At 36.0% G+C, this 11,398-nt stretch overlaps 1 protein-coding gene and 1 long non-coding RNA gene across 2 annotated transcripts; both read right to left on the bottom strand.

The window, feature by feature from the left end:
* Positions 1-1,420: 1,420 nt before the first annotated feature.
* LOC119071644 (probable cytochrome P450 4ac1) lies at positions 1,421-4,566 on the bottom strand. Its single transcript, XM_037176607.1, has 6 exons — positions 4,204-4,566; positions 3,854-4,136; positions 3,683-3,792; positions 3,008-3,607; positions 2,768-2,953; positions 1,421-2,652 (listed from the first exon to the last, which is right to left on the bottom strand). The coding sequence occupies exons 1-6, from the start codon at positions 4,367-4,369 to the stop codon at positions 2,495-2,497; spliced, it is 1,503 nt and encodes a 500-aa protein (XP_037032502.1). The 5' UTR covers positions 4,370-4,566; the 3' UTR covers positions 1,421-2,494.
* A 4,690-nt stretch (positions 4,567-9,256) lies between these two features.
* LOC119071647 lies at positions 9,257-9,736 on the bottom strand. The gene is made up of 2 exons (XR_005086702.1): positions 9,603-9,736; positions 9,257-9,537 (listed from the first exon to the last, which is right to left on the bottom strand). It is a non-coding gene; the product is annotated as an uncharacterized LOC119071647 (long non-coding RNA).
* Positions 9,737-11,398: the final 1,662 nt, after the last annotated feature.

An 11,398-nucleotide genomic window follows, 5' to 3' on the forward strand; every position in this document is an offset into this window, starting at 1 on the left:
GCTTGCAAATAAGTTTATAACAGAAATTCGGAAATTTGGCAAAATTTGAAAATTTAACGAAAATCGAAAATTTGACGAAATTCGAAAATTTGACGAAATTCGAAAATTCGACGAAAATTGAAAATTTGACGAAATTCGAAAATTTGACGAAATTCGAAAATTTGACGAAGAAAGTAATTCTTTATCTGCCACCATTCAAGAAATATCTCCAAAACCCCAATTGACCCACCCATTTCCAACTTTCGACATTTTTCGCAAATGCCCTTCTTTTCTACTCGTAAAACTCTGAGACTTTGCCGAAGAAAGTAACTCTCTATCTCTCATAATCGCAAAAATATTAGTCCTTTCATCCTACGCTCGAGTAGCTCAAAATTTGGTCACTCTAATCACTCTAGCTCAAACGAATCTGAGGCCAATAAAACAAAATTCTGGTTTTTCCTGGTGTAATGGCGTATCACATTTTCATTTTTATGCCCACCCTGAGGTTCCTGCAAAATTTCATGGAGATTGGCTGACTAGTTTCCGAGATCGACCGTCGATAGATAGACAGATAGACAGATAGGCAGATAGACAGATAGAAACATACAGAGTAAGTTGAAAGATTTTGATTGTTTGGAAAACGTCAATTTGGTGCATTTTCTATCAAAATGACCAACTTCAAAACGATGTATCTCCGGCAATTTTAAAGTTACATAGTCGAGTGATAGCTCGTTTTGCTCGTATTTGAAGCGCGAATAAGATAGAATAGGACTTGTGGTGATACAGGCCAAAGGAAAGAAACTTAAATTCTCGCCTATATATAGTTGCCGCGTCTCAAAAAAATTTCTTCGTTCTTTTTTTGGAAGTTAGACTGCGTCAAGTCCTCCGCTATCGCTCCGGACATGATCATAATTACACATTTATCTGATTAGTTGTATGGAGAATATTGCCTAAATACACTTTTGCCCCATTCGGTGTAGTGCATTTTTCCCAAAGGTCCACACCTAAGGTGAAAGTGTTTGAAGAAAGCTTTCGAACAAGATATAACTCACAAAGATCGGAGACTCATTGGATTCAAATTTCGTAAAAGAAGGGTATTTCGTTCTTTTTGTTGTTAAACTGGAGCTTCGCTTCTATTAGAAAGGCCAGAGATTGCTCTACTCTTTTTTCGCTGTACTGATGCATTGCCTCTATTTGTTTACTTACTAATTCATTTCAAATGAGCTTACAGCTAAGCAGACTATATCAATACAAAACAACACAAACCTTTTTCGTATATTTGCTTCCTAAACCGTTAACAGATGGACATTATCGGGCAAAAATGTTCACTCATTCGACTGGTGATCCATTGATCTTTGATCCTAAATAACCCCAAACCAGAAGATACATTATACATAGCAGAAATGATAAATCCGAGTCAAATTGCAAATCTACCGAAGAAAATAAGTTTGTCGTTTATTTTGATTGAATGAAAGCAATTCAATTATCTACACATCAAAAACTGTCGATGAGCGTCACTTTGAAGTGCTTGAAATTTTTGTTTATCTGCTGAGAGATACCAACCTGGTGAGTATGGGTATGAAACGTGAGAATTTTGTTAGTACAGGAAATCGCATAACTGTTATAGATGTAGGCATTTATCCATTCCATTCACTAACTCAGATTTATGAAACGCATTAGCAATCTTCACTTCAATTTTAAATTTTCTTCTTGAATTCTTTATTTTGTTAAATTCTTCCGCTTTTTCCTCATAACAAACTACATAAAAACTCACAAAACAGGATATTTTACAAATATTGTACATCTGCATTATATAGCTCCCAAACAACTTTCTACCAATTTGTCAAACCTACGCTCCAGATCGTTAAGAATTTAAATATTTCAAATCTGTAACTACAATTTCCTGTACTACCATATGAATTCGAAAAAAATTGCAAGCAAAGCATTATTTACAAATTGTCGGCAACAACACACAAATATAATGATAGTAAGTGGAACTGCACTGACCAAAGCAGCTTAAATGATAATTTATTAGCTTTAAAGAGCTTTAAGCTCTGTGTTTCTTTGTATCTGAGTAAAAAGCTTGCGAAATTCACTTGCCGCTATTTCGGCATTGTGGTCAGTTGTTTCAGCTCACAAACAATTAATCATTTTCAGAAAAGATAAGCTTTCATCGCCCAGTCCAAGCAATCGGTTAATGAGATAATTGACAAATCTATCTTATAAATCTGCTCGGCAAATCTTGCTAAAGCTCGAAACAGATGTCAGGCTTACCTGAAACCTGATCTGAAAATACCTGAGCCTATTTTAACCTTAACCTGATTCAATCAATATTGACCTAACCTAAATTTATCTGAAACCCACATAGTGATCAGGTCAAACCTGACTGGTACGCAAATTTCAGGTCAATCCGAATTAAATGTTGAAACCCGATAACCTAAAAATTTCGGGTATAGCTGTGAATAGAATTTTGAAATTGCTGCCGTTTGTCTTTTAATATTGAATATATCCCAATCTATCTCGACACAAACTGTATATAAATCGGGTCTTTGGCCCGAAGTACTAAATCAGATATGATTTTTACATCTTCGACTCTCGTTATTGGTTTCAGTTTAAAATTTCGTACAATCTCGGTAACAGCTGTTCTTAGTTCCATCATAGCAAATTTCTGACCTGCAAGGCAAGCAATAACGTTGCAAAAATTATTAAACTGTCGTCGTCCTAATTATATTAATTTAAATGCATGGCTCTCCCGGACAGGATGAACTTTTCTGACTCAAATACCTACCGATGCAATTCCGATGACTCGCACTGAATGGTATATACGCAAATGGATGTCTTGGGCCCGACTCGAATTCACTGTCGAGAAATCTATTCGGTTCGAATTTTTCGGGGTCTTTGAAGTAGCGAGGATCACGATGTAAAACACTAATCATAATGTGTACAAGGGTTCCTTGCGGGAGCTTTGCATTATCTGTATGATAAATGAATAGAAGCTACAAGTGCCTAAGAAACTGCAATCACATACCAATATCTGTTTCTTCGCCGAGTAGTCGACCGATAAACGGTACACTCGGATAGAGTCTGAGTGTCTCCTTAATAACTGCATCTAAGTAGGGAAAATTATTGTAGTCGTTTTGGTCGTTGAATGACTGCACTTCATCGAATAAACGTTGCTGCACATCACCATGATGGGCTACCATAAACAGGATAAACGTAATAGCCGTCATAGTTGTATCAAATCCTTCGAAAACGAATGTATCGACTTCCTCTTGAATTCCATCGGCATCGATTTGGTTACCGTTTTGTTCGGCATGTAGTAGTGTGTCGAGCATGGCGTAACGTTCTTTTTTGACTGTTGAATCGATCGCAGCTGGTGCAGTTCCCAATCGACAATTATCGGATTGAAATTGCTTTCGTTTCTTGTCAATTATGCTTCCAGTGAAATCGTGAGCTTCTTGAACATGTTTATGTTCAATATCTCCGTTACCAAACGTGCTATAGATCCAATCTACGAACAACCACGGTACCGTAAGACGTTCAACGTGCAATTTTCCTATTATGTTTATCTGCTTTCGGTAATCATCTAACTCGTCGATTCTTGTTAACTTAACGCCCATTGCCGATTCTGAACAAATGAACAAATCATCAAAAGACAGAGTCTAGTCTATGGTCTGTCACCAGATATTGAAATCTTTCTTACCGCAAATTGTGTTCAATGTGAATCTGGAAATTAGTTGCTGTAAATTTGTACCTTCCAACCGTTTTATTTCTGTTTCTCGGATCCAAGTGACCAATAGAGAAGTTTGTTCGCTTTTTCGGGATGAAACTTAGCATCAGTATTGTTCGACTGATTTTTACTACTTAAACCAACCTAAAAGTCGATTGGAATCCGTGCAACACACTAAAGTGGAAAGCAGGCGTCAGAAGTTTTCTTCGCTTTAGCCATTTTTCACCTGTACTTGTGAGCAAACCAGTGCCGAGCAAAGAATGTAGAAATTTGTACGACAAACTCTTTTCTATATGCTTTGGATTGGTTAAAATTTTCTCTAGCGACTCTGCTGAATAACAATGATACACTAGTTTTCCGAAGGTCCAGTATGGAAATCCACTCGGATAAGTGTTGCAGAATCTTAAAGCGATGTCTAATGTCTGATCTGAAATTAAATCAGAATGGTGTCATCGTCCATCTGGCAACGTTAGAAAATAATTTTCTTTATTCACTTTCGTTACTACTGTATAAGAAATCTGTGGCACCGATTATTGGGTACATGTGCGGCCCAGGCAGTGATTTTGCCAATTCATATGAGGTGAATTTCTTCACATAAAAATCGAGAATCAGAACAAACGACACAACCGAACAAAGGATTGTTGAAATAATCCAGATCATAGTTCAATATTGTAATCGGTAAAATACGCACACAAAACAAACGACGGTGCACTGTATACTGAAAGATGCATTATAGCTGACTGATTTACTAATTAATTCGGTCATAATTACACACATATAACCGGTTCTCGTTGATTGATCGTTTACGTAGACGAATGCAACAGGGTATATAGATTGCAAAAAAGTGTGAATAGAAATTAAGTTAGAAGTCTTTATGCACCATGATTTTCACAACAGTAGAGAACGTCAATGCTCTTCCTACGGCCTGCCACAGATAGAATGGCTATTTTCCAAATATGTGCGTTAATGGAAATTTTGCGAAGAAATTGTCAACCAGAGGCGAAAATGATGTTGATATAACATCGTATAACATCTGACTATATTGCGACAGCATGTTCTCGACAGAAACACGTTTTCGCTTCGATCTTCGAAGGATTTTTGAAAATTCGTGTTTCAAAGTCAAGTAAATTTCTTAGAGGAACCTTAGTAAAGAGAAAGCAGAGAAAGTGAAAAATTATACCGAAAAGTGATTTTTGAACTGAACGCACAACCACTTTTTCTTCCACACTTTTAAGTTCAAATCATAAAGTTTCAGTTCTTTGCACGGCAGAGTAAAATAAACCGGTTCATTTTCGAAACGTCAAATAAGGGACCTAATACACTGTACGAAAATGAACTCAAATGAACACTGACATAAATTGAAAAATTTTATTCTAAAAAAATATAGGGCTAGTAGATTATTCAGGTCCCTTGTCAAACGTCCACTCCTGCCTGGTTAACTTTACTCTGCCGTGGTTCTTTGACAACGTTTTGGTAGTGAGTTACCATGCTACGATTCTTCGTTAATTGTCGCGTTTTCATCTACCGAATTGATTTCAAGTGGAAACAGACAACAAAACGACTGATTAATTAGGAAGATTTTCAACACACACCTTTTTCCACCGACTAAAGCCTTCGAATCATTCACTATACTTCGGTCAATTGAATAGATTTGAAGATGAAGTACTCGGATCATTCACTTCACCTCGTCTACACACACCCGAATATCGGTCCTGTGTTATAATAAACCATAATGCTGCTTTGAGCATCTTTTTCTATTGATGATGTTATAGAATTTCTACTAGTTGAAGTACTTGCCTGGCCCGGTCAGATTACCTGATCAACATAAGATTCATAACTCGTTAATGATTTTTGTAGTCTCCACAGGATCAACACAACATATCTCTAAAAAAAATTTGGAGAAAACTTTCCACAATCTTAGTTGCAGTTTTACGAGAGTAGTTTTTGCCCTTCTAAATTTTCTGTGCAAATCTTGAAATCAAACGCAAGAAATGCAAAGACCTTGAATTTTCCGAATCTCCAAGTTTCCGAGTTTTGCGACTGATTCTTACTTTTCTACAGAGGAAATGAGAGAAATTTCAGCACGATGTTCAGTAGAGTGAGTCGATTTACCAACTTTAAGATCCACATCCAGAGCGGCTTATTTAGCTGGCTTGTGGCATTCGATCATTACTTTATCGAAATCGTTTGTTCATATTTAGTCATCCGAAGGATACTGCAAAGTGTGCGGAAACGAAAAAGTAATGATGAAAAGTTTAGTTTCTTCCAGCTACGCAAGCCGTTGGAAAAATCGACCCACCCTAATTGTTCAAAAATTTCGCAGACGCAATCATGATATTACAAGTATGATCGAATCTGTTACTTTTTCTCACAATAGCATTTTCAAAAGATTAATGCAACACACTGATAGAAAAGTTAACGCGCTGGAAGTGTACTGTACGTAGTGGACGTGTAAATTGGCTGGCAGACAGCTATTTTTGGATCGAACTTCGGGAACGTTTAGTACACGTGCACTGCGTCAGTAAACGTCCAGTACGTTTGCTCTGGTATCCGAAATAAAATGAAATTTTGATGTACATTATTTCGTCAAATTTCGTTCTTTTTAATTTTAATTTTTTTATTTTTCGTGTTTTTATTCATTTATATCGTAACTTTTTCTTAGATAAAAATTTTCTCCATGTTTGGTGCTGGGTTTGAACTGGGGACCTCTTGATCTCAAAGCGGCGCTTCAACCAATGTTGCAATTAAGACATACTACAATGTTACAATGTTACATTGATAGTTGTATTGTGAAGCGTTGGTAGAAGTAGGTAAACGTGGAGCACGTTTGCACACAAAGTACTTATACATGCTATACGTTTACTTACATTAAATAACCTCCATACAAACTGCCCACACACTCTACGGAGAATAATGATCGAGATGTCCGTCAGCGTTTTTTGTATTTCATGCGTCAGGGACCACTGTCGTTTTTTAACGCGCGAAAAATTTGAATGAGTTAAGTTACATTTAATTTGCGTTTCATTAAATGGTTCATTTATTTAGTTTTTAATTGAATCAGGTTAAACTACGTGAAGTGAAATCTGCGTTTCACTTTCACAATCAGTTCTGAAAATGAGTTTTCATAGTTCAAACAACGCTGTAACATGAACTTTTTGAACAAAGGCAACACATCAGTGAAAAAGTTCGGGTTACTGAAAACGGGACACGGACAAATATTGCGAAAAATATGTTGGTGATGTTATTAATTGACATTTTTAGTCCTGTAAACTGAACGATTCATAAAAAAAACTTCATTCAGTGTACTGGGATGAGATTTGCAGTGGATGTTGGTCATGTACAAAATAATTTACCCTTCTTTCCTACGCGCGATCTTTGTAAAAGCTCTTTTAAAATTGTTACATCTTACTATTTCGCTGGTCGCTGGAAATTTTCTTACATACATATATGTTTGATGATCGTAGACCGGATTCGTCAGAGCTAAAGTTTATTGTCAAATCCTCATTCCTCAGTGAAGCTACAACAGCCAAGAGGTTTCATTCCAATTTTTATAAACTGAAAATTTTCGATTACATCACAGAACAAAAGAAGTAAATGCAAACACATATTTACTCGCCGACCCAACATTGTCCAAGAATAACGTTACAAATTTTATCAAAACAACAATTTCATGTTACAAACGAAAATAAATTTTGACAGTTCAAATTTTACGCAAGTAGTGGTTCTTTTAAGATAGCATAACGCAATGCAACGGACATCTCGATCATTATTCCCCGTATAGAGTGTGTGTGCAGTTTGTATGGAGGTTATTTAACAATGACCTAATATCGAGAATCGTAATCGTAATTCCTTCTTCTTCTTTTTGCGTAATATTTCGATATTTCAACAGTATGAGATTGGAACTCAGGGAATAAAACGTTTTGAAATTTAAATGACTGAATTTAATATTTCTGTTTTTAAGTGAATCCTAAAATCCTGATACAGATACATTCATCTCATGTACGTAAAGGACTTGACATAGTTGCTATTAATATAAAATGCACAGTGTACAATGTTAACGCACAACAAGTACGATCTTTTGACATCATACTTACCATGCGTATACAAACATCCTAAACGTGTGCTTTTCTCAAACGTGTTGGGCGTATGAGGTAATTTTGCGATGAAGTTACACATACCAAAATTTTACACATGTCCTACGTCGACTACAAGCGTGAGATGTATGGCACACATATCGTACGTAAACTTACATACGACAGGTTTGCCATACATACCCGACGCATACTATGCATAACAGAAGTATATCATACATATCCGAAGTAGTTACACCGCCAAAATCTTTTTTATCAGTGCATCTGTTACTTCATTTGTTTTGATATACAATCAAGGTAATGGATGTTACTGGACTTATAGTTTTCCGACCGCTGCTTACAAGCCTTCTCCTCGTCCATCTACCTTCAAAGGAAGCAAGTGTTATCATCCGAATAGTATGTTTGAAATCTTTTAATGGTTCAATTCATATATTAAGTTGCATTTACTGTTAGTAAAGTTTAATGCTGTCGTTTCATACACCAGTGTATAGTACAGTCTCTAATAGCACTGAAGAACTAAACTGATAAAAAATGAAATGCCGGGTTACACAATACAATCTTCTTCGATTAAGACGATTTTTGTAAAGCTCCAACCACAACTGTCCATTCACGTATATTCCACTCAGTCACAATTCCTTTCTGTACGTACGGATCAGCTTGAACAAATTTCTCAATATCCTCTTTAGTATCGGTTTTAAAAATCACAGCAGCTGAGTCAACTGGATCGGCGAAAGCGCCTCCCAAGAGTAACTTCCCTTCCGATGAGTATTTCTGTGCTAACTGGAGATGTTCCGCACGTAGAGGGGCCCTCTTAGTAAGAACATCCGGAACGTATTTGTACGTTAGCAAGAAGAATTTCGACATCTGAAATTTGTCGTTTTTTTAGTGATATGACAAAAAAAAAACGTAAAGATTAGCTGGGCTAGGTCTTACGTTGAACACAATATCTAAAACACTGAATGACTTTTGGTAATCTTCAATACAATTTTTTGCTGTTATCTTATCTTCGTATGTAAATTTAGCATCGTGTCATACGACTCAGAGACACGAAAAGATGTATATATTTTTGCTCAGAGCACAGCACAATTTTTCATAATTTTTTCGTTAGTTTAGGTATTTTGGTGAATATAAAGCTAGCTAATGAGCGTAAGCGTCAAATTTTTGGGGAGAGAGAGAGATAGTGGCTCAGTAACATTAAAGTAGAAAGATTTTGTGTTTCTTTATTTAGGTTCCATAAATATTTTGTATATTTACTCGAACGTAAGCTTAAAGTTTAAAAGAACAGGAACACGAAGTGGAACAGAGTAAACAATTTGAAGTAACTCACAATCAGTAAGGTAAAATAGGTCCACAATGACCTGTCTTAATGATAAAACATAATTTCTTAAGTCATATGATAAGACATAAGTTCTTAAGTCATAGATCTACATTACATTCCGATCAAGAAGACTTATGCAATGCTCCCACCACAACTGTCCACTCACGAATACTCCACTCAGTCACAATTCCTTTCTGTACATATGGATCGGCTCGAACAAATTTCTCAATATCTTCTTTAGTATCGGTTTTAAAAATCGCAGCAGATGAATCTACTGGATCGGCGAAAGCGCCACCAAGAAGTAACTTTCCTTCCGTTGCGTATTTCTCTGCTAGCTGCAGATGTTCAGCACGCACGGGTACCCTCTTAGTTAGAACATCCGGAACGAATTTGTACGTTAGCATGAAGAATTTGGACATCTGAAAGTTGTCGTTTTTAGTGAATGAACAAAAAATAAAACTTTAAGATTAGCTATATGTCTTACGGTGGACACAATATTGAAAGCACTAAATGACTGTGAAAATCTTCGGTACAATTTATTGCTCTTATCATATCTTAGTGTAAAAATTTAGCATCGTGTCGTACGACTCACAGACATCAGCCAAATTTTTGCTCAGAGCATGAAAAATTTTCGTATTTTTTTGTTAGTTTAGGTATTTTGGTGAATATAAAGCTAGCTTATGCCCCTGAGTTTAAGAGCACTCTTACGAATATTTCACTTAGATTAAAATGAATGGAAAACGTTTCTTTTCTTAGGCTTGATTTCCACTTACCAAGTAAGTACTTCGTGTGAGCGACAATTTTTTTATTCAATTTTTGCTTTGTTTAGTGGACAGCTCGCTCTCTCACGGCGTACTGTTTGTTGAGTGGAAACTATACTTGAAGTTCAATAAACATTTTCCATATTTCCTTGAATGTAAAATGTGAGCTTAAAACAACATAAAGCAGTCGTTCTTCGTTCACACCTTGAACATTCAACATGCTAGGGTGATTTTTGAAAGTTCAGTTCCAACTTAAAATATTGTCTTGGTGAGTAGGCAATAAAAATGTTTTAAAAACATTTTCGCAATTCCGGTCCATAATCATCACCTTTCCATGCATCCATTTAATGTCGTTTTGAACGTATTTATTTCACTGTATTCCTGGACACAGTGCGATATCAACTTTTTTTCGCACGCTAAAGAACCAATTACCTTCAGCGAAGGCTAAATTTTTATTAATTAAAATCTTGCATTGACCAGAAACCGAACCCCCGACACCAAAAGGTTTTCGAACACAAAGCAGCAACTATAGCCATTCGGCTATAGAGTCACACAATTATACCGAACGTATTGTTGAAGCGTATATACTAAGCATTGACTACTCGATTTCATTCAACGCGTCTCTTTACATCACATTGCAATGTGTATTATAATGCAGCCTTCTTGATCGTTCAAATGAATTTCTGTATACACAAGAACTTTGGAACAAAATGTAGGACATGTTTTGCATTGGAGAGGTGATTATGGCCCGAAATTGCGAAAAACGTTGTATCTACCACGGTAGGTATGCCGGTATTTTTTCGCACACGACGTCTTGTCGACCTCGGCTTCGCCTCGGGTCGACAATTGACATCTAATGCGAAAAAATACCTTCATACCTACCTTGGTAGATAAATAACTATTAAGATTCGTTTTTCCGGTCAGGAAAAATCACCAAATGGTGATTATGTGGAAAATAAGTGGATACTTTTCCCTCATACAAACTTTAGTTATTTTTCCGGATTGTAAAGAAGAATTCTACTAATGAGAAAATGGATTTATTATTTTTAGACTCATGTGTTCGACTGCCATAACATAAAAAAACGTTTTAATTTAAAATTGAATTACGCTCCAATTAAAACCAACAATCAGTAATTTCAATATGAATTGATTCTCGTTTTTGCGAGAATTGGATATAATTATGAATGAATGAAAACATATGTTCAAGACTACGGAGAGTTTTACGTAAACCAAATTATCTCTCGAAATTAAATTCATTGATAATGTATTCAACGTTTTATTCTCTCCCAGGTGAATCTAAATAATCAAATTTTACTTTCTATGACACCCACCTTGCTTAAACGATATTCGGTAATAAATTTATTCGAATTCGTGTTAACTGTTTATATTTTTGAAGAAGTTATGGCATATGTCTTCAAACGGAAATCCGCACACTTAGCCGATTTGTATGGTAATATCCATACGTTCTGGCGAGAGTCACACGAGATGTACCATTGAATCTATTACAGTTTTCTTCGAA

This window comes from Bradysia coprophila (genome assembly GCF_014529535.1).
Source record: "Bradysia coprophila strain Holo2 chromosome IV unlocalized genomic scaffold, BU_Bcop_v1 contig_5, whole genome shotgun sequence".
Classification (NCBI taxonomy): domain Eukaryota; kingdom Metazoa; phylum Arthropoda; class Insecta; order Diptera; family Sciaridae; genus Bradysia; species Bradysia coprophila.

Excerpts from the sequence above, each read along its gene's own strand:
- LOC119071644 (XM_037176607.1), bottom strand. The coding sequence starts at position 4,369 with ATGATCTGGATTATTTCAACAATCCTTTGTTCGGTTGTGTCGTTTGTT. Across the intron at positions 3,793-3,853 it reads GGATTCCAATCGACTTTTAG|CGAACAAACTTCTCTATTGG; the intron begins GTTGGTTTAAGT and ends ATCCCGAAAAAG. Across the intron at positions 2,954-3,007 it reads CGGCGAAGAAACAGATATTG|ATAATGCAAAGCTCCCGCAA; the intron begins GTATGTGATTGC and ends TTTATCATACAG.